The sequence below is a fragment of the Nanorana parkeri genome, unplaced genomic scaffold, assembly GCF_000935625.1.
Source record: "Nanorana parkeri isolate BGI_ZX_2015 unplaced genomic scaffold, ASM93562v1 scaffold827, whole genome shotgun sequence".
NCBI lineage: Eukaryota > Metazoa > Chordata > Amphibia > Anura > Dicroglossidae > Nanorana > Nanorana parkeri.
Genome location: NW_017307095.1, coordinates 723,333 through 747,610, shown reverse-complemented (window position 1 = coordinate 747,610; position 24,278 = coordinate 723,333). Strand labels below are relative to the sequence as shown.

At 38.4% G+C, this 24,278-nt stretch overlaps 1 protein-coding gene across 1 annotated transcript in view; it reads right to left on the bottom strand.

Moving 5' to 3' along the window:
• Nucleotides 1-5,389: 5,389 nt before the first annotated feature.
• The window catches only part of LOC108794262 (zona pellucida-like domain-containing protein 1), a 42,895-nt gene continuing 24,006 nt past the window's right edge, over nucleotides 5,390-24,278 (bottom strand). The window contains exons 4-10 of the mRNA XM_018565272.1: nucleotides 18,699-18,883; nucleotides 16,239-16,311; nucleotides 15,388-15,485; nucleotides 13,660-13,740; nucleotides 11,982-12,153; nucleotides 10,657-10,771; nucleotides 5,390-5,553 (exon numbers count right to left, since the gene is read on the bottom strand). Of these exons, the coding sequence (XP_018420774.1) occupies nucleotides 5,390-5,553; nucleotides 10,657-10,771; nucleotides 11,982-12,153; nucleotides 13,660-13,740; nucleotides 15,388-15,485; nucleotides 16,239-16,311; nucleotides 18,699-18,883 (888 nt within the window). The remainder of the gene's footprint in view (nucleotides 5,554-10,656; nucleotides 10,772-11,981; nucleotides 12,154-13,659; nucleotides 13,741-15,387; nucleotides 15,486-16,238; nucleotides 16,312-18,698; nucleotides 18,884-24,278) is intronic.

Sequence of the window (24,278 nt, the reverse complement as noted above, 5' to 3'; positions counted from 1 at the left end):
CGCAGGATTAGCAAGTCTTTACAACTAGAAAACAGCTGCAAAAACATTTGGTGTGGTGCCTTAAAAGTACGGTAACAATAGACTATGATGGTAATGCTGTCAGACATAGAGTGGTGACAGAAAATAGTTATTGAGTCAGGCCAGAAGTGGAAAAAGAAGCTGTTGATGGTGGCAGTATGTGGTCCTGGTGGCATTGGATGGTAATGAAGGCACGTGGTGGTATTTTTTTACAGGCCTGCAGTGGTGGAATGATATGATTAAGCTTTAATATATAGGGGGTTATTCACTGAGCTGATGAAGGCAGCCGAATGAATAACCGAACCAAAGTGAAGTGAGCCAAAGCCTCTTCAGCTATTCACTGCAGCCCTGTATGGCTATTGTTAGCTGTACATTGGCTACCTTTGGCCTGCTTCACCTCCCTTTGGTTTGGCCAAACAGCCTCAGTATGTTCGGCTGAACCAAAAGGAAGAGCCTGTTCGCCTCAGCCGATGCAACATCAGCTGACATCACGGAACTCACGCCGCCCATTTGTTTACATTCCGGCCAGACCTGTCATTTTGCGTCAGGTGTTTGGTGGTAGCGGTCAAGTCGGCGGTCAGTGGGCATCGGTCATCATAATTGACAATGGATTACATCGCTGGAAAACATGATTAACCATGGATTACAGTGTAGGATGATTTTGTTTTAGTTTTTTTTAGCAATAAAGGACTTAGGACTTGTTCAGTTAAAGGACTTTTTCATGGTGTGGGGCTTTTATTTACTATTTAATTAACTCTTTTGTGAATGCGTAGGGGTAACAACTACCTTTTACTCATCAGCATGGGGACAAGGTGCTTTTCCAGGGGCTCTCAAACTGCCAAGACAGTGAATGGAAGCGGAGTCAAGATCACAAGCCGAATTCATACACAGGGAAGCTGATTCATAGATCAAGTTGCAGGGACATGGGAACTAGCTGTCAACCACTCAGCAGTTATCTCATGGCCCACATTTTTTTAAACAGGCAATTTAGCATGGCCGCTAATGAACGTGCACCAGTATGCTAATGTACACATGTCTACATGATGTTCTGTGCATGCACAAATACCAGCATTTGCACCAGTGCATGTCTGCCCCTAACCTTATGCACAGGGTTGCTCAACAAGATTCACTCACGTATTTGAGCCTGAACTGGTTTTCTAGTAAGTCCCTTACAAGGAGGGGGCTTTAAATCAACAGGAAGTCCTCCTCTGCCATCTGCTGATGTGCTTTTAGTGCCCAGTCTATTACACCATGCAGTGGGTGCTCCAGTAGAAGATCTACAGGGATAGTGTCACTGTTGGCCACATTTGAGTTGCCTCTTCAAATAATGACAAAGCTGTACATGCATCCTGAATGAGGGCCTACTTATAAAGGTGCAGCTGCTGCAGCATTGCCAAGGTGGAGTTCCAGAATGTAATTGTATCTTGTATAAATGAGTTTGCAGACAGGTTGGGTTGCTATTGAATGTCAGCCAGCTAAATACTGGTTGGGTATGACCACCTGAAGTGGCTACACACTCTGCTTCAAACTAGGTACCACTGCTCCACCATTTTGAGGACACATGCCTAGCAAGGCATATGTGTGAACTTTTTCTGCCAAAGGGTGGACAGCAGGTTGGTGCTGTTGTCACACATGACACTTCCTGGCACAAGATGACATGGAGTTAGCCACCTCTGGGCCTGCTCCTGCAGAGCTGACAGAATTTTTGCCCCACTTTTTGTCCTCCAGCTACAAAACAGCATGACATAATTTTGCTTGAGCCATTGAATAGCCTCTTGGTTGCTTCAGGTGGGTCTGGTGGTGTCAGACAATGACTCATAAATAGAGGCCATTGAGAAGGAGGGGGTGGAGGTGACTGATCTGTCTTTATTATCAAGTTGAAGGATGTGGGGCACTACCAGATGCAACAGTGTACCCTGTCCTGCATCATTCCTGACCATCTGCAAAGTTACTCAGTGGGCCATGAAGGAGATATAACATCGCTGTCCATGCTTGACCATATCTGTGGTCATGTGGACCCAGTCACTGACTGCACAAACTTCTGGGTGACAAAATGGAACCTGCTACATTGGTACAGCTCAGGCTGCAAACTCTCAAAAGGGGCAGGCTCCATCAGCTGCAAGCAGAGCATCTCAGAAGCAACAATTGTGTTGCTTCTGAGCTGCTATTGTATAATACAGCAGGAGATGGAAAGGTGGGGTTTGGACACTCAGAGCAAGGTTGTAGCCTATGCATGTCCTTACTCTGCATGGCCCCATGTTGACCCTATTCCCTGCTGAAAGTGTCAAAGCCCTTGTAAGTCTTTCACATTACATATGGCACTATTCTGTAGTAGGGAGAAAGGTGGGAAGGGAGGAGTAGAAAGTTGGAGGAGGAGCATGGGCCTCTTGCTGCCAACCAGTAGTATTCATTTGGAGGTCCCACCGAGCTCTGTGGTGAGCAGCCATGTGTCTCTTCATATACAATATGTGGTACCCAAATGACCAATAGATTTACCATGCTGGAAACACTGCTGGCAGAGATTGCAAATTACTATGGTGCTATCTGCAGCACATTTGTGGAAAAAGGCCCACACATCTGGGCTATGGGGAGTAGGCCTGGGGAGATTAGTGGCTTGCACCTGTGAAGCAGTGCCAACCTGTAGAATAGGGATCTTCCTCCCTCCAAGACTCTGTTTTCTTCCCCTGGATGACCTACTTTCTCATTGATGTTGTGCCTCTTCCATACTTTCCTACTCTACTATATTGGCACCCAGGTATGGTTGGAAACAAAGACATCATCATCATTCCCATCCTCACCATCACTTGAGCCTACTTGGCAGTAACCTGTAGCTGCAGGAACATCTTCAATGCCATATTTTCTCTCTACCTCTTGTCCCCTCTTTCTATGCTCCTACTGATCCTTAACCCAAGATAACATTAATTTCTGTGCATTCTGCTGCAGCAAGTGACTGAAGCTGTGATGACGTAATTGAGCCAACTCTTCTGTGCTAGTGTGCAGGGCATTGGCAGGATTAGCTCTGGATGAGGTGGAAGAACAGGGCGCATTTGCAGCTAAAGATGACATTATGCTTCTTTTTGTCTGAGATAAACAAGTGGAGGATGATGAAGGCTTGGTTCCCCACTCCACCATCTCCTTCACATGCTCTTGTTGTACAGAATACCCATTGGCCCCTCAAAACTGTGACCTGACCACTGCTTTGGATGTGCTGTGGATGCATAAACTGCTCACCCCCCTAATAGATGCACATAAACAAACTCTGCCTCTCTCTTTAGCCCTCCCAGACAGATAGTAATGGGTCATTCCTTCATTTTATTAACAGCTTTGGCAATAGGTGGTTGGGGTTGGTGTGCTTTGGTGCACTTTACAATGTGGTGCTTTTGTGCAGTAAACTGAAACACAATAGTTGGCGATGCTGAGCTGCTACCAAATGGTATCTCTTCCTGTGCCACCCCTGCTTCTGCCCCCCCCCAAAAAAAAACAACTCATTGGCCACAGTTATTCACCTGACGACAGATTAAAGTGCACTGCAAGACATTGTGGGGCATACGTTTTGACGCCTCCATTAAACGTCTTTGTAAATTCAGAGTTTGGACGAATGTCAAACAAGCAAAGTTTAGAGTGAACCTAACATTGATCCAAGCTTCAACCTCATTCCAATTCCTGGGTGACATTGTTGACCAACATGGTCAATTAATTGTTTTCTAAGGTGCGCTGTGCTGCTAATTTTACCCTACCTCTGATATAGTGGTAATTGTAATGTGTTTTGATTATTGTATATACACCATTAACACCATTGACTCATACAAATAAAAATTTACAATTATATTGAATGAAAAAACAGGGACAAATTATATCCACAGTGGGTTAAAGAATACTTCAGTGATTGATCTCCAAAAGTTTTGGCTATTCACTCAATGCTGTTCGGCCCCTATGAGAATAGGCCAAACAGCAGCGAGTAGCCTCTTGGAGGTTCGGCTCAGCCGATCCAGATGTTGAACTCCTTCTGCACGTCAGGTCGGCCGAACATGCTGAGCATGTTCAGCCGACCCGAAGCCACCTGAAGCAAGTCGATGTACGGCTGATTTCAGCAGATGTACGGCTGAAATCAGATGTACAAGCCTGAAGTGAATAGCCGAAAAGTGTTCGGCTAACTTCACTGCCTTCGGCAGCTTTGTGAATAACCCTCTAAGAATCACTTTATTGTGATGAGTCACCAGAATCCTGAAGGGGCAGTTGGTTAGAGTAAGAAGGAACTGTACTCGTGACTTAGATTATGAAGAACAAGCGAAGACTCTTGAGAATAGATTTGTAGAGAAAGGATATGAGGTGAATATGGTTTACAAGAGGAAAAGGGGAAAAGGAACCATGAGGGAAATTTTCCTTTGTTAATTATAACTGACTATAAAGCCCAATATCAAACAATTGAACAAATTTGGCATAAACATTGTGGAATTTTACAACAGGATAAGACATTGGGCCCATTGATCCCTAAGAAACCCATAACGGTTTATAGGAGACTATCATCATTAAGAGATAAATTAATTAATGGTGTGATATCAAAGGGTATTACTTTTTTTGAAGGGGTAGGTTTCTTCCCTTGTAAGAATTTTGTGGGATGTAGGGTAATTGGAAATAGTGGGGAAGGAAAAAAATTAATTTTCCCTCACAAGTTAATGGGAAACAGTTTGAAAGTAAGGAGTTCATCTCTTGTCATACAGCCTTTGTTATGTATGTATTGGAGTGCCCTTGTGGCCTTCAATATGTTGAAAGGACCACCAGAGAGTTGAGGATAAGGATCAAAGAGCATGTGAAAAATCTAAAAAATGGTTTTGAGAAACATACAGGGTTAAAAGCAAGATATTCTATTTATCATAATTTGCTTTAACCGTGCTGTTTAAAAGTATATTTTTTTGTAAGGAACCACAAAGGAGAAAAGTGGTTCTTAAGATGCCAGCAGCCCAAATAGAAAAGACAATGTCAACAAAGAAGTGTTTTTCCCCATTACATGACAAGAGTGTCTTTTAACCTAATTCATCTTCAAAGTTAGTATTTTTGTCATATATTTCAAATATAGATAAATATATATAAAATGTATTTTATTTTCTTGAAATAAGAAAAGTGTTATTATTATTTACAACACTATTCATAGAAGAATACATTGTAAATTAAATGCGAATTGTTCTATTGCTTTATTTTCTATTGCATAAAAATCAAATAGCAATACAAAATTATTGTAAAATTATAATCATACTGAAATATTTACACTTGAATTATTAAAACTATGCATTCGCCTAAATTAGTCAACATAAAAGGAAGATATTTAAAGTATTGATGAGTCTATAGCTTTTGTATACTATGTGATATTTTTCTAATGAAAGTTGTTCTTCTCCAGATATCTACTCTTCTGAAGTCTCCTGTGCATAAGGTATGCAAGGCCACCCATAATGGTACAGAGTAAAGCCAAGAAGCCAACTGTTATTCCTAAGCCAACAGCAGTGCTTACAATTTCTTGGGAGCCCACTTTGGAAGAACCTGTAAAGTTAAATATATGTTATCATGATGAATTAGAAATAGCAATGTATTTAAAAAAATTAATAACATGATTCCATAGGAACGGCTAGGTAAACAAAATAAAAGCAACCTTATAACAAGAGAAATTGCATTTGTAACATGGAATTTAAACACAGTCAATAGCTGTAATTTAGGTTTTGTACACTCTGCAAAGAAGTTCAGTATTTCATTAATTAATCTGTCCAAATCCTAAATTGTATTCTTCACAAATCATGCAGGTTCCTATACAAATGTTCAGATGCATCAATACATAAAGAATTAGCAAATCTCTGATCATTTTGAATATATGTATGTAGATTTTCCACTTTGCATACAACCATACATACAATCCAGTCTGGATCCTGAAATGCACAGAAATTTACATGAAAATCACACATTTTCTGGATTTGATTATCAATGATCTGGATATTAGGGTTGGAGCGCATTTTGGCCAAGGTCTCCTTAATATTATAACATGCAGCCACAATAATAATAACAATAATAATACTAGTCAAGGTTTTATCTAAAAACCATATTTAAAAAATAATGGTAAAAGGTCTTCTTCTTTAGAATCCAGTGGAATAGGAACTAAACATTGAGTCCTAAATGACATTTTTTTTTACATTTTACTCTTCAACAACATCTATTGCTGTGGTAAATCTTGTGATAGAGCATAGTTTTAGAGGAGGTGAGAAAGATGATTCAAAGTACACAATAAAGTTACTTTTATGTCTGTTTGGGGTTGATTTACTAACCTTATAAACACGCCACGAACAAGTATACACCTCTGTAGTGTGTTCCCTCCCAGCATGATCTATTGGTGGAATCTAGACACCTTAGTAGTGTGTACACACCCAGCAGGTGTGTTGTGCAAAGCCCTGCATGAATTGCATGGTGATTTTGTGTAAATTAGCTCTACGTTGTGATGCTTGCGTTGATGAATGCAGGAATGTAAATGCATGAGCTAACCATTTTTGTCTAAACTGTGAAGCAGCATTATATATGCATCATGTGCATGATTTTTCCATACTGTATATGGCATTAGTGGAAATATGCTTTTAGTGACTTGCATGCCGCTATTAGAGCGGCGTGTAGCCTATGGCGCATGCTACATGACGCGCACGTACGTAAATACATAAAAACGCGCATGAATATATAACGGCATGAAAATGTGACACGTTGCTCGTGTTTGGTTTATAAATTAGTTTTGCTGTGTAAAAATGCACACGCACCTGGTGCGTGCGTGTGTTTAGGTTAGTAAATCACCCCCTTTGTGTCTGTTTTTCTGTCAGACTTGTGCTAAAAACAAAAACACCAAAAAGAAGAACTTCTAAAAGAAATTAGTGAAAAACACAAATCTAGCATTGAAAGTTTTTAGTAACAATGCAAGCTCATTGGTCACACGCAATATAACTACAATAAACTCCCTATTATCCGGCATTCAAGAAACGGGCACTCTCAAGCAAAACACAAAAAAACCTAGAGGACATAATATGCCCTTGATTTTTTTGATGTTGCTTGATAAACATGGGCACACTAAAAAATGTAATTAGCATCCAACACAATGTATTTAGTTGCTAATTAAATTCTTTGTTTACATCCTCCTGCCAGCCAGTGGCTAGATTCTGCAGCAGAATGTTAACAATGAGGATCAATATCCAGCCTGCTATTGTCTATTTTAAATTGCAATAGCCAATATCAAGCTGGCTGTTGCACCCACCCACTGAGCAGCTGAGTGGGCCTGAGAGAAACGATTCTCTCTCAGGTCCGCTCCTCTGCTCAGTGAGTGGGTGCAATAGCCAAAAAATGCAATACACTGACCAGCGCCAGGAAGACCATCCATAAGCCAGAACCCTTCACTATGCACCCAGTAGAGGCTGCCCCGTTTCAGTCAGGGAGTCCAGAAGGCTATATATAAAAACAAAAAAACAACTGGGTGCCTTTCCTGGTGCAGGTAAAACCTTTTTATTCAATAAAGGAGTAACCAAAAAGATACTTGCAAAATAAGCAGTCTATAAAAACATAAAAATGCACTGACAGTCCTTGATTGATTATCTGCTTTCGATGTGACAGATGGAGAGATCAAGGAGACACTCAGAAGACTCTGTTCTCCTCACAGAGTTCCACTGCTAATGCTACTGCTACTGCAATTTGAAATAGTCAACGGCAGGCTGGCCATTGCTCCCACCCACTGCCTGCTGTTTACTTTTACCAGCTAGCTGTTGAATCTAGTCAGCAGATGAATGGGGCCAGGGGAAGCACTGCAGGGGGTTGCTAAGGGAGTTACTATTAACTCTCAAGCAACCAGAAACTACAGACATCCAGTACATACTGATTTCCATGGGTGCCAGATAACTGGGAGTTTACTGTATTATGCCAGAGTTAATTTTATTGACCAATTATTATTTAGGCTATGCACAGTTGTATTAAAACATTAGGCGATACATGGCCAACTGAAAAGTTTGATGGAATCTTCAAGTACAAAAAAGTCTTACAGGGAGGAGTCATCAATGTGGGATTTTTATATATACAAATGCTATTTGCAGTCATTGAATTAAGAAAATGAAACCCATAACCTGGACATATACAGTATTATTGTTTTGCCATGGTGTTAAACAGTAATATTTATTCTTGTAAGTAGTCACCACCATGCAGCATTCCCTTATATCTTCATGTCTTTCTGGTTAAAACACATACTGATAAAGGATAGAGTAGAAATGAGACAGTCCTACAAAAGTATAGGAATCTACCTAGAGTTGCATACCGTACATTTATACTGAGAATAAGAATTTTAGAATCAATTGAAATGCCCAAAACACAACAGATAAAGCTGGAGAATCTGTGAATGTGTAGATGTAGGAATTTCACAATGACATTCTAACCAGGTAGGGAAAATAGTCACAATGGAATATAACACATTTGTTACATAGCTAATTAAAGCAATGATCTATATTCTTTGCATATTATTGCTTATAAACTCTGGGTTATTTTTTTTTTTTTAAGTGTGGTGAGTAAGGTTGGAATATGAAAAATAATTGGATGTAATTTTAAGAAGATATTTAACACAGATTGTTTGCAGAGTGTTTGTTAGGGAGGAGCAGTTCAAAGAATACATTTTAACAGCTCATGTCAAAGTTTACCTGTGTATTTTATTCATGACAAAATGAAAAATCCCTTGAACAGAGATATCCACATCACAAATATGCTCCATCTGTCAGTGTATTTTAGACAGATTGGTTGAAATACCTTTGGGGACATATTTATAAAGCAGTCAATCAGACATTCACCAAACATCCACTGCAGGTGAATCCTCCAGGTACATTTAAATGACAGTGATGTGTTCACCCCAGTGAATGTTTGGCAAAAGTCGCATTCAATACTTTATAAATATGCCCCTTGGAGTAGATTACACTTTTTTGCACATATCTAACCACTAATGGAAATTATTTTAAAAAAATAGTTTAAAGTGTTCCTTGCACACACTACATGTGCAACATTATAGCAGAGCAGAGGTAGCTGAGATGGCTTAGATGACAGAGATAGCTGAGATGATCAGAAGGCTTTGCTATGAGTCATGTAAATATGCATGTGGTGCCACTGTAGCACATGCTATTCTTTTTAAATAAATAAAACATCCACTTATTATTGTTGATTGAAACAATATAGCAGGGCAAAAAATTAATCTATACTTACTGGAGGATAAACTGTCTGAATTGCCTATGAAGAAAATGGGAAATGATTGCTCTGTTATAACATTTATGATCAATAAAGACTCAATCAGATTAGACTCAACAATAGTATTAAAGTATTATATCTCAGTAGAGACGAATTTATGTATCCCCGAATATAGTTTTCGTACATTCGGGCATATAATGAATTTGTTATTTCGGATTCACACGAAAACGCCGAATCAACTGAATTTTGTTGATTTGCAGGTCCGTCCAAATCCTAACGTACATGTCTAATAAAAACTATTCATTGCATTAATATAGATAATTTGTTAAAACATCTTGATTCAAAGTTACATTATTTATGTCATATGCACTGAGAAAATCATCCCATTTTATAGGCTTTATAAATGATTTCTTAGAAGCCATGTGGATAACAATAAATCAGTTTTTGTATAATTTGAGTAAATATACTTGTGCGTCACTGCATATTGAGAACATAATGCGTATAACTCCTTTAGAGGTGAGTTTTATTGTTTCTGTCCCTGCCACCAGCACCTGCTTAAGTTTTGTAAGCCTCCTGCATCCAGTCCTGTAATCTTTGTATACAAAAGAGATACAGAGATTCCAGTGGAGGGTAAAGGTTATCCACACCAATTATCATCTGATCAACAGCAGTGCCTGGACCACAGAGGATGACCCCATATGATGACAATTCTCTTTTATCGTAATGAAACAGGGTTCTGTTTTCAACTGTTTCAGCCAAGGCATGCAAGGCTCATTTTCAGACCCCTTCTGTGTTGCAGGAGTGGGGATACACTTGTCAAAACAAGCCTGCTACTTTGTTCAACTTTATATATTCTTCAGAGTGATAAAAGTGGCTACCATAAAAAATAACTCTATAAACACTGTTTTCAGGGCTTGCTTAAAACTGCATTGTAACAATATTAGTATTATTACAGTGTGTTTTTAATAAGCTATTTTATGTGTAAATTAAAGGAGTTTACTTTGATCTGCACATAGTGTCAATTAAAGCAACCTGGCAAGTGAAGACGATACCCCCTTCTATCTCTCCTTAGTTATTATTTTTCTGTCTTTTTTATTTTAATGCTTTTCATTTTTACCAGTCATATATTTTGTAAAGAAATATAAAAAGCTAATACAACATTTCTAAAGCCTTTATTTCCTAGGTAAATCGGCATGCTTTTCTCTAGAAACATAATTTTAGGGTAATTATATTAGGACAAATTATAGGATAAAATGTGTACTTTTTACCTACAATAACACTAGTTGTTTTAAAAAATATTTTTGTTTATTTGTATTTTTTTTATTTATAGATTTGACTGCCAAATACATTTTCATAATGTATGCTATTTTCCAGTTAGTGTAGTTTAGTATTTTGTGCTTCTGTACTTACCATTATCAGCATTGGTAATGATTCCTGGTGAAGTGACTGTTGCTGGATCGGAAAGTGAAGGAGTTCCTGAAGAGCTTGAAGCTGCTCTAACACTCCTTTTCCGTTTTGCGCATGTCTGTAAAGAAATATATGAGTACTCTTAGGAAACGTTTATACTAAGGAAAAGATTATACTCAAAAGTTTATACTGAAGACAAGAATTAATTCATGGTAATTCAAAACTGCACATTTAGGCCTGATTCATACTTAACTGTTTTGTTATGGTGCGTTAATGCACCACGATGGATAAAAAAGCACATGCCCTTTTTGTTTAGCAATACAATGCACTGCAATGGTAGGGTGGTGCCCTGTGGTGCTTTGCTATCTACGGTGCAGTGTATTGGGGTGTCATTCATAATGAATTGCTTTGCAATGCACCACTCATAGAGTAGTTGCATTAATGTGTATTTTGGTAAAGCACGTTAACATGCATTTTAGCGAATGTTACTGCAATGCAGTAAATAAACCCTTAAAATGTTCTAATATGGTTTTTTTTGTATGTGGTGTATGATGGGGTATGCCAATAGAACTGCACCTTGGGAAATAAGTGGAAATATTTCTCTTAGTACCTTTAACTTTTCTATCACTATGGCCACAAACATGATTGGTTGTTTCTGATAATCAATATTTAGAAGATCCCTTTTAATTTGACACACATATCTACTCACCATCCTTTGGAGAGTCTTGGTGTATATTAAGATTCCTTCAATGCATTTATAAATTTAGAGTGTAAAAGTCATAAATACCTTAAAGTAAAACAAAAGGCTATTCTTTTTTTACCTTAATTAATTCTCTCCCAGACAATCTCTGATGTGTCTCTGAAGTTCTGGGTTGAGAGGAGAGATCCCGAGGACACTGAAGGCAGAGCAGTGATAGGCTGCTGCACTTGTCTGTCAAGGTACTAAGAGGAGGGAGGAGGTGGGGAAAGGGGCATGCCTTGTTAAGTGCTGTGTGTGTCACTGGACACACACAGTACGGCTCCTAGCCTGGCCAGGAGTGTGCACGCAAGCACAGGTGTCTCCTTTGCGACCTGCTAGGCAAGGAAGACACCCATAAACAGGAGGGTAGGGGGACGTAATACACCCTTTGAAGAATTAAAGAAAATAGACAGTATAAAAAAGAGCTACACAGGTACAAATGGCTCTCCTATGGAGATTTATTTTAAACACGAGGGTTTAATATCGCTTTAATGTTAACTAATTAAAGTGTAGTACTTGTATTGGTTAAAAAGGAAAAAGATGATTTATCTACAGTACAATCACACACAGTTATGTCTATAATACTTACTGGCTTAAAGGCCGGACATGCAGACACTTCACAGAGTCTGGTAATACAATGCAAATAAAATGTTGACACAGCCTGCTGATACTGTTCAAGGAATCGGAAAGCTGAAAAGTAAAAACGGGCAACCTGGCTGTCTCCATTTTGTTTTATAAAAGTATAGGAATCTTTTTGGCATCTAAAGAAATAGATAAACATAGTTACTTTACAGCTGACTGTTTTGTCAGGTTATGCTTTACAAATAAAAAGACATTTGTTACACATAAAAAAATTGTTGAAAACAATGCCATTTATTCAGACTGCCTGTCTGAAATAAAAAATGTTTTACTCTTGCTACCCCAATATTCATTATGACCCTGTTCATGCTCTGAACACATTGTTCAGAAACAAAAAAAAATACATATGCTTAAAGGAAATGATTGCTATGTTTAGTTTTCCTCTAGAAACTGGTCAGTAAAAAAAAGGTGGAGATATTTCACATTTTACATTTATATTAAAAGAAAAGCAAAACCAAATCTTTTTTTATTTTACTTCCCTTATGGATCAAAGGAGTAGATATATATATAAATGTATTCCTGTGAACCAAAGTCAGCAGACAGCAGGCTAATGCTCCCCATCAGCTGACAGTGCAGAACTGCCCTGCAGCCAGGAAGCATCCCAACAATATTGTGACAGCTTGCTTTCCCTCTCTAAAGCTAGAGCCATGTGTGCCCCAGCCATCCAACACCCCTCCCCTTGTCCTTCCAATAAACACTGGAGGAATACGGGGGGATGCCTGTGGAAAGCAATAACTAACAGTCACTGTTCTCTGCCGGGAGAAGAGACTGTGAGATGAGCAATCAGTGGTTACATGATCACAGTACAGTAATCCACATTGGATATAATCATCAAGGAAAATATGTTTTACTCTTTTCACACTTCTCCTTTAACTACAATAAAATGTGTTAATACTGTAAATAAAACAGTGCAAATACATCAATTTTAGCGAGAAAACAAAATGTATGCCCCTTCAAAAGATGGAAATTGGGGCTTTAGGTAATAATCATTTTGTTTTTTTCTACCCATTTACATTGAAAAGGACATAAGAGAAGGAAAAAGAACGTTAAAGGAGAACTATGGGGGTCAGTGTTTTTCCCCATAGTTCTCCTTAGGGTAACGGGAGGACACAAACTAGCATCCTCCCATTACCGTAGGCTTAGTATACCGCGAGCTACAGCGAGCGGATCTCGACTTAGACGACGGGATCCGCCCAGCTGCGTGAGTGACAGCTGGCTCTGCCTATCTTGAGGCAGAGCCAGCTGTACCCGCTCCCTCCCCGTCCGTTCCACCAGTCAGCACTGGCAGATCGGAGCGGGGAGAGGGGAATCCAGCCCCTCCCCCTGTCACGGCAGAGAGCCGTGACAGGATCGAGAGGTGAGCGAACCCGGTATGTGTTCACTCACCTCCCGATCTACTGAGCCGACCTGTGACAGTCTCATTGTCACAGGTCGGCTAGAACTATGAGGTGAGTGAAAAGCACTCACCGCATAGTTCTCCTTTAAACTTATTGTTGGAAGATTGATAGTAAATAACAGCAAAATTGGAAAGTCTGGTACCCACATGAGAAGGCTATAAATCTACCGTTCTATATAATTACATTTTTTTTCCCAATGACACGTAGTGAAACATTTCTGATTTGTCTTACCCTACAAAGAGGTCATAGGAGGTTGAGTTTGTAGGGTATGGGGAAGTAGAAGCATAGCATCTGTCCAGTAACACATTGAACCTGTAGGAAATAAGAAATTGTTATACATTGTACGATCACACCCGTTACCACGATTTCAGATAATAGCACAAACATGTACATCAAATGCATACACTTAAGAGGCATGTACATCAGGTTTTTGGTCAACAGTTTAATAAAGTCCAATATATATGAACATAAATAGTTGTTTCATGTCAGCAATATTTTCATATTCCTGATTCTACTTATGGAGACTCTTCTTTTTTCTATTGCACCATACGCGCATGCGTGCGCATCTGGGCATGTTTTTTCTTGGCGTGTTCATGGCGTGTGTGTTAGGTTAATAAATAAGGTCCCATGTCTCAACATTTAGCTTGTGTGCCTGAACCTGCTCTTTATCCTCTACCAGACTGAGTGTCCTGCTTTTCATTTACCTTTCACCCTGCAGTGGTTATATGTACAGGTGAAACTCGAATAATTAGAATATCGTGCAAAGTTCATTAATTTCACTAATGCAACTTAAAAGGTGAAACTAATATATGAGATAGACTCATTACATGCAAAGCAAGATAATTCAAGCCGTGATTTGTCATAATTGTGATGATTATGGCTTACAGCTCATGAAAACCCCAAGAACCCCAAATCCACAACCTCAAAAAAGTAGATTATTACATGCAATCAATAAAACAAGGATTGTACATAGAACAATATCGGACCTCTGAAAAGTACAAGCATGCATATGTACTCAGTACTTGGTTTGGGCCCCTTTTGCAGCACTTACTGCAATTACTTTTGCACGATATTCTAATTATTCGAGTTTCACCTGTATGAATTTAGTTAGGCAGTTAGTTCCACAATGTACATTTTCACTGGCTTGTTTGTTGGATTGTTCCTGTATATGGTTTATGTTATCTGTGTTTCCAATATAATGTATTTCCTTTCACTTACAATAGTGTAATATTTCCTTCTATAGTCAATATATCTGGTCACACTAGACAACAGGTTACCTGCCATAGGTTTCCTGACAGTGGTTGATTCATATTTCTATTGTCATTTCTTAATTTAGGTCAAGAATCACATCTTGTGCAATTGGTTTTCTCCTATCTGTGGTGGGCTAGTTGTTGTGCCTTCCAATAACCCATATTGGTGGGTCACTGAGAATAATCATTCTCCCAATCATCATACTTTTAGTAATTACGAAGAAATCGTGCAGGATTGGCGTGGTCGTGTTTCTAGGATCAAAAAACGTGTGAACTTGCTCATGCACATGCGCAGTTGCCTGGAGCACATCCGAACACGGCACTGGTGTGTAAGTACCTTATTTTGGAATACTGTCTTTTACCAGTTTGTAAGTGTTATGTGGAATGTTTGTATGCACAGAAGCATAGCAATAACATATGTATCATATGTATGATTTGCACATGTATGGCAGTAGTAGAAATATGATTCTAGCACTTGCAATTTTTTATTATAGTGGCGTGCAGCCGATGGCGCATATTACACGACACGCGCGCAAGTAAATACATAAAAACGCGCCATGCCTGCGTGAAACCGCGCCATGAAGTGCGTGTTCGCTTGGTAAATTCATTTTTGCGGGTTAAAACGCGCACGCAGCCTGCGCGTGTGCGTGTTGGGCTTCGTAAATCAGCCCCATTGCCTCTATTTCTGGTATCTACCATAACATCTTACTTGTCAGTCAAGTTGGTTGCTCCCACTTCAACATATACTGTTTGGTTTAATTTGATTCCAGTTGGTGGGATGAGGAGAGGTCTTCCATAATTGTCATCCTAAAATGAAACATATAAGGTGCTAAATATTAAACTATTCTTTTAAAAGATCAGATATTTACAACTTTCTCAGGTGGTTAGAGCTTTTCATAAAATGGAATTAAGAAAATACCAATTTAACTATTTTGGATCAACATTTTTTTTAAAATAAGCCAGTTACCAGTGAGTGCAACATTTTTTTTCAAAGTGTTCCTTTAATATTAATTTTTTTACTAATTATTTTAGGTTATTTTTTTAATAACTACTGTAGTTTTTGTGAAATGCCCTTGTGCTCTTTTACCAAAACTAAGCATGGACAACTTGAAGGACCTGGTTAATACATTTCCTCCAGCCTCATAGAGGAATGAGGAAGGGTGATGCTCTTTAGTAACAGGCTTGTGGTTTTCAAGAAATGATAACATTGTAGAGACCAGTGGCTTATTTTGCAATGCCTGGGTTTAATTCCCATGAGGGGTATTTTATCCCTGATGTGTCAGGAGAAGGAGTAGGGGCAGGTAGAAATCACTATAACAAGGACTTAATTAGCTTATAAGCCCTTCAGCATAAGCAAACTACCCCTATGTATCAGTTCATTATTGTATTTTTGAAGGAGGATCAATAATACTAAAGAGAAAAAAAGAGGCTCACAGCAGTTGATCAAACATAGCTATCTATGAATGCATTAGCAGAATATGGGTCTGGAATCATGCAGATCAAATAATGTCACACACACACATTAGGGTATCAAAACATGAATTCATTTAAATTACTTACAAAAAACAACCGAACATATAGAGTACTGATGAAGCTACCATTATTTGTAGTGATAGCTATATTATTCCCAGCCCTACAAAACAAAGAATATGTTAATCATGTTAAACATGTTACAAATTTTGTAAACTACTTCAAATTTCCAAATCAGTAAAAGAGAAATTCTAGATTTACAGACATAACCATGTCTGTAGGAATGTATATATTGATTGCATTAATATAATATGTATTCAATGGCAGCATATTATGTATTTTGGTGAGGAAGAAATACGATGGAACTAAAGGCAAACAGGTAAAAGAAGGTTTAAATGCATATTGAGCTAGTATTTTACTTGCAAACAGATTTACAATTCACACCCCTGCCACATCTGTGACATCCGCCTAGCCATACAATATGGAGGAGGTCCATAAATGAAAGGGTTAACTGAATAGAATAGCTTCTTGCCTCCTGTTCCACTTCATTTAACTCCAAATACAACTTTAACAAAAAACATGGGGTTGTGTAATAAACACATCATTACAATAAAAACATAAGTAATTGCTATGTAATATTCAGTAGTATCTGGCTGGATCACAGCATAGTTTTTTGTTAAGATGCTTATTATCATTGTTATAATTTGACAAATAGGGAATTTTGTATTCCCATTGTGATTATAACTGGATTAGTTATATATGAAGATACACTTCTCAGACCCTACACTCATTTACTGAATAGTTGTGGTGCCTGAAGAGATCATTATATATATATAGTGCAATATAAATGGGTAAGCCGTATTAGTTCAGTAGACAAGACGTAAAAAAAACAAAAACACAGTATTGCAGTGTGCAATGATACCTTTTTTATTGGACTAACAAAATATATAAAAGACAAGCTTTCGAGAGTGAATCTCTCTTCTTCAGGTCAGAAGCAATACTAAGTAGACATGTGTGACGATGTCGGACGAATTTTCAGAAATTCGGACATTCGCGTGTATTCGAATTCCGAATTACAGACATAACAAATGCAAACGAATCTGAATTTCCATTTCCGAAATTCGGTAGCGGTAGTTCGAACGTTCGTTTCCTTTTCAGGTTCTTATTTTGCTGTTAGAGGAGGGGGGAGGGGGGGGAGTGGGGTGTCATAAATGTTGGACCCGGGAGTAAAAAATGCCTCCTCAAATGTTTTCCTTTCATGAGAGTTTTTATTAGTATTATTAGTATTTATTGAGGTTAATATTAAAGTACTAAAAGGGAATTTTAAAAACTCTCATGAAAGGAAAACATTTGAGATGAAAATGATTTTACATTTCAACACCATAAAGGAGGGACTTAATGTGGATTCTGGTTTTCTGACACACTACCAGAACTTTTTATAAAGCTACAGAACATCCCAATATTCATGTATGTGGTATATCTCTGATCTGTTTAGGGTTTATTTGTCATCCTACGTTTATTTTTTCTGTCTTTTGATTATCAGGAGGCATTTTTTACTCCTGGGTTCAACATTTATGACACCCCACTCACCCCCCCTCTCCCCCCTCCTCTAACAGCTTTCTCCTGTCTTAACTGACAAACTGTCATGTTGCTTAGTATTGCTTCTGACCTGAAGAAGAGAGGTTCACTCTCGAAAGCTTGTCTTTTATATATTTTGTTAGTCAAATAAAAAAGGTATCATTGCACACTGCAATACTGCGTTTTTGTTTTTTGGACGTCTTATATATATATATATATGCCTGTATGTTATAAAAGTGTGACTTCATATATGTGCCAATTTTGCCCATACACATAGTAAGTGTAAGATAGTACCAATAGGCTTGATCATTATGTATATAGCCATGGCCATGAAAAGCATGCAACCCTCATGGTATAGGTCAACAAATATTTCCATAGTCAATTACTAATTTAACATGGCAGCACTTTAGCTAAGTGGTTAACACTCTTCATTGCATTATGATGACATTGGGTGGATTTATTTAAAGCAAACAGGCTGTTCACTTTGCAAGGGAATTTGCACTTTGCAGAGAATTTTCCCCTAGCTCAGTAAATTAGAAACAGCACTGCTGACTTCCATTACATCTATTATTTGCATGTACAAGCAAAACAATATATTTTTTATTATCCTGGCATGTAATTGACAATCATTTGCAAAGTGAATGTTCACTACATTTACTAGGGTAAGGGAAAATTCCCTTGCAAAGTGCAAATTCCTTTATAAAGTGAACAGTCTATTATCTCTCCAGAAGTTGCTTAGAAGGTGCTTTAGTAGTTTCCTTTCAAATCCAAGAATATACAAGTATCTTCATTGGTTCCCTTCCATATTCTTTGTGTAGCACGTGTTTATGTGGAAAGGACATAAGATTGTGTTTGGGGGCAAGACTGATGAGAATGGCTCTAAGAGCTGCCATTGTGTTGACATCATATAATTACTGGAAACAAAATAAATATACAACATGGTTCTTTTTTGCAATAGATAATTCTACTTACACATCCAGTCTAGTGTTGTTCATAAGATATTCAAGAGGATAGCCACAGGAATACAAATACTTCAGTTCAGGGCTCCGGGTGATAACGCCAGTGGTAGGATCTTTAGATTTGATTATTCCACTGATGTTAACAAACTGGATGTTTGAAAAAATGTCAAAAATTCCTTCACCTACAGTATCTGTAATCTGTTTAATGTAAAAGAAAAAGTAAGGAAGGAAAAGAAAACAGGTTACTTTCATGATGTTTCTCGGTCAATTTTATTTATTTACTTTAGATTACATATTTCAGCTTCATTAAGTGCCTTAACAAAAAGTGGTTGCTAGCAAGTGTGCAGTGCAGAGACTTAAAGATGGCTTATACAGTATATAGCCGGCAGCAGCTGTGATTGCGTTCTGCAATGGCCAAAGGCTTGGTCATTCTGAGTGGGCAAAACGGTGGTATTTCCTGGTAGTTATAAAGCTTGTCTGCCCCCTCTTGCCATGTGAAAAACAGTGAATTATTACGAAATTGCCATGCAACATTCTGTAGTATTTGGCTGGATCAAATTATAGCTTTCTGTATCTTAAAGGTAAAGTTTTGGCCATAGATTTAGTAAGTGCAAAATAGCATCAAGTGATCCTTACGTTTGTAGATATGGGAATTAACAGCACTTAGAAGTGCCTGTATATAGAGGTACTTGTTTAAATCTGCAGAGGCTTTCATAGCCCTGGCCATATGCCAGGCCATTATGAGTAAGTCAAAGCTGCAACACTTTCTGGGAGAGATGGAGCTTGCCTGCCCTTTCCGTCACACACATTCCTACTCTACTTGTCAATGAGGTAGTCTGTCATAGTGATGGGCCAATAGGAATTTTTGTGTTTGGGAAGGGGGGAGAATGACCAGTTCTGAAACTATTTGGATGGAATTGTTGAAGCTTTCCTCATTCAAAATGGCCTGGCATTTAAGTGTAACAGGATAACCTTTAGGTACCTACACTTTTTTACATGATAGAGTCTTTTTAAACACTTGCAATATAGGTGAATTGGCTGCTATATTAACCGTTACACTGCCAGGTCCTGTGCTCCACTTTTAACCTCAGCTGGCCAGTCCATTTTTCACCTTTTTCATTTGCAGCTTTCAGAGTTTGTAAAAGGCTCCCCAAACCATATATTTTCCTGTTCATTCATATCTAGGCACATGTTTACTATCTCCTCAGTTTATGAACACAGGAGTATTCACTTCTGGTTACTTTGGTGTTTCTTATAAAGGGAATGATTGACAAATATTTCACATATTTGCCGATCCTCTGCTAGGCATCCTGAAGCTACAAACCCTTCTGCCTGTCAAGGCTCCTCTCTTTTCCCACAGCTCACTCACAACACTGGGTGCTGGCAGGTGGATTGGCTCTGTGTCCTCTCTGATCCCTGCTGTCTCAGCCGATACAGGAGGGGGGAGAGCAGCAGGAATTGGAGGGGACACAGACCAAAACATCCTAGTGGGGGGGAGAAATCTGCAAACAAGCAGCAGTGGCAGAAGGGGGGTGATTTACAATGGATATCTGTCATCAGTGGCTTGTCAGTCCCTGATGACATCTATTCATTTGCAGAGAGCAGTCAGGGGGACCCTTCTGTTATAAGCTTATAGTCGCTGAAGCAACCCTGAGCATATAGTAGAATGAGGAATTCACCTGCTGTAAGGCATACTAAGCTGGCCAGCTGTGAATGTTTTTGTTCTGCCCTATGCCTTACGTTGGTGGCATGGAGGTAAAGGGTTTATAGTGTGTTTGGGTGCCATTCCTGAGTACTGCATTTTACCACACCCAATTTAGATTTAAAAAACATTTTTTTTTGTCTGGTATATTTTAAACCTTTCATTCCTTGACAAAAACTCTATGACCAATTTACATACCTAAACAATTTGTATATATTTCTTATAATTTTTTAATTCGAAAATGCTATGTTTTTAATTTAGAATGACAAATGCATAGAATTTTTTTTAAAGTTCTATTTTTAACTAACTGTGATTTATCAATGAAGTCTACAGCCTGCATGTGGTTACTAAATAGTTGATTACACAATCAGAAACCATTCTGATTTTTTCCTGATCATTTGAGGGGAAACCTGGCTGTTAGTAATAGCAAGAATTTCTGTTTGTAGACAAACCAGCTAGGGATCACAGGCGACAACATTGAACAAATGAAGTTATGATCATATTTGGTCAATGATGTTACCCATGATACAGGCTGGGGATCTGTCATTTATGATAGGAGTTGCAGTAGTGAAGCAATGTCATGTGGTTGGTCATCATAGTGGTGGGGCAACATAGTCAGGTGATGGGTCATCATGGCAGCAGGACATCATTAGGTGGTGGGTCACAAGGGGGGTGGGCCATTGTAATTGACAAGGATCTAAATCACTTGATGTACCAATTGATGCTGAATTTACATTGTGAGATATTATTTAAATTGTTATTCTTTTTTTTTTAAATAAAAGCACCCTCCCAATGTTGAGAGGATGTGGCCTGGTATGGTTCAAGAGAGGGGGGGGGGGAAGACTCCATGATTACTGCCCTGCCTTTCCTGGCATCCCAGATTTAATGTCTGGATAAGGGTCTGGTTTGAATTTTCGGGGCAACCAGAAGTCGGGAGCTGTTATTTAGCATTGGTAGTTTGTTATGTCAGTTCTAAAGTGTTAACTTCTACAGTTCTGTGACCTCACATACAGCTTTTAGACATACCCAAATATGTTATTTCAAGGATTTGTCTATTTTCACTGTTGCCCATCATGGCACAATAACTGCTTAAGTCCCAGCTGTGATTTAAAAAGGGCACTGGAATAGTGGCTTTTTGTCCCAGCTGGCTGTGGCTATGGACGGCTCCCCCCTGGGAACTAGTGCTTGAACCACTAAGCCATAACCTCTAATTTGATTGTTTCAGCTCCTGGGCTACTGATGCTTCCACAGCTTGCTCCATAGTAGTACACATTAGAAGTGAATTTAAAACACAACCCTTCCATGTTGTGTTTATATTGTGAGTGTTAAAAAGTATAAAGAAGTGTATAATATTAAAGAATACAAGATGAGATTTCAGCCTTCCACAGTCATGAGAGATTCACAGCTTAATCTGGGAATTAAAAATCTCTTGTGTAGTTCTCTTTGAAACTAATATGATGCAATCATTGAAATCCGTTATATCAATGAGAGAATCAATTGGAAAAATTAGGCGAGTTGTCAAACCAGTGAACTGAAAATTTTATTAGTCACCTAAATGTATGTAAACAGGTTTGTTCAGTCTACAGAATTGATTCAGATCCACTGTATCTCCATCAACATACAGATGAATGAAAAACGGATCTCAGTTCAATCATCACTAATTAATCTTACCCTATATTTATTGGAGGTTCCTATATATGTCATCATCTAAGGTACTTCATCTTAGATCATTTTGTGGGCTATTATGCAACATTTTATAAGTCAGTGCTGATCTTTTAAGATAGATTGTACTCCTAAACCATCATCTTTAGCACAGCAAATAGGATAATACACAGAGCATAAAAAACAGCTTAGTCAGAGGGATGGAGAAATACCTGTCACAAATAAAACAGGAAATAAAATGTTTATTGGTCGCAACAAGATCATACATTTTTATTTTCAAGTTTCCTTGCAATGTAGACTATAAAAACATGCCTGTCTGGTTTGTCAAAACATGACGCATTTTATAAACTTGGAATACACTCTGGTGAATTTTTTACTGTTTTGAATCTAAGATGCAAATGTTTGTAAAATATTGTGCTAATATTAAACAATGATTGGCTTAAATACCCCAACGACTGATTTAATAAATCTATAATGGTCCAGGAATAGATAACTAGTAGTCATTAATATCTGAATATGCTGTATTTGTAAAATGTATATTTTGCCCTCTAATTTACTTGCCTCCTACTACACCTACTTTAATCTTGTAACTATTCCTTAAAGTGAATACATTTTTAGAAAGTTATTAAACTTTTAAATACAATTAAAATATATTAATACACATAATCAATACAACATATTTAGCAATCAAACAAAGAAATTGTGCAATTCATTTCCAGTGAGTACTGTACTTTAAAATACAGGTGTTCAGCCAATAGTTTTGAATCAGAGTGTTTGTAATTACATCCAACCATATAAAAAAAGGTCCAGCAGTTTCAAAAGTATAAAATATATTCAATAGTAAGGGATAGAAAGAAAGAACCCAATAGTGCTTATCTTCTCATTGCTCTTAAATGTAATTCTTGTGCAAAGCACCAGTGAGTGCTCTTCCTAATGTGTTCAAACTCACCAAATTAAATTGATCTCAAATGTTTATGGTCAAAGAGCACTCATAATCATTTCTCTACAGTGTTTCCACTCTTTATCATGCAGACATCTGAATAAATATCTACATTCCATGTATCCAAACAAAGGAAGAGCAATCTTGCATAATGTAAAACTGTTAATAGGTTTATTCAGACATTAAAAACATGCTCGCAAACCATTCTAGCACAGATGCTATGCCAGGTGCTAGAATGAGCTTTCCAGCACCCTACATAGGACAAATACCTCCAAAAATGGGACTGTTGGGACATAAGGAAGAGGTGGTGGCTAAGAAACTACCTGGCTGGTGATTTTAAATGGTTAAATGCATTATTGAAGGAAGCCTTTACAGAGAAACCTGACCTGTTACAAGCATTATTATTGTTTTTTATGCATTTACAGTATATATTTAGGCAACTTGGGTCATGCCAATATCTAAAGTCTAAAAATGCAGAGACACACCTCTGCCTGGCTAGGAGCCTTCTGGACAGATTGTATCAATATACCCTGTATTTAACATATAATATCCAAAGCTTAAGAACATTGTAATATAAACATACTGTATATCCTAGATCAGGGCTCAAAATGTCAAGTCCTGAGCTACTAGCCAGGCCTCAAGAGTTTCTAGCCACCAGTTGCCCCACCTAACCCTTACCATGGCCCAGCCTTAACTCCGCCCATAAACACACCCTCTTAAATAATCTTATGATAATTCTTATCTTATGATAGTTGCCGCTTGTAAATGGCAGATTAGGGATTCCTGCTGCAGGAAAACGCAAGTTCCTGACACAGGAATCCCTAATCACACCTGAAATATACTCTAGGTGTGAATGGAGAATAATATACACATACACTAAAGGTGTCTATACACCTGCTGATTATCGTACGATAATCGGCAGGTGTATGGGCAGCGTGCGACCGCTTCTACTGTAAGGTTGCACGACTTTCGTCTTCCAAGCACGCTGGAAAACCTGCCGAAAATCGTAGATTTTTGGCGGGTTGGTGGCGTGGTCGGAAGACGAATGCCGCACGGGCCCTGCCCACTCAGCACTGCAATCATCGGAAACCCGCCCCTCAGCGGGGAGGGCTTGCGATGATCGCAATTACGATCTGCCTGTCCAGCTCGTACGAGATTTTAATGACCTTACAACCATTGCATAATGAAAGTTGTGCGATGGTTGTAAGGTGTATGGGCAGCTTAAAACACAATAATACACTTCTCAACGTTACACCCCCCCCCCACACAAATATAATAATAAAATTCCC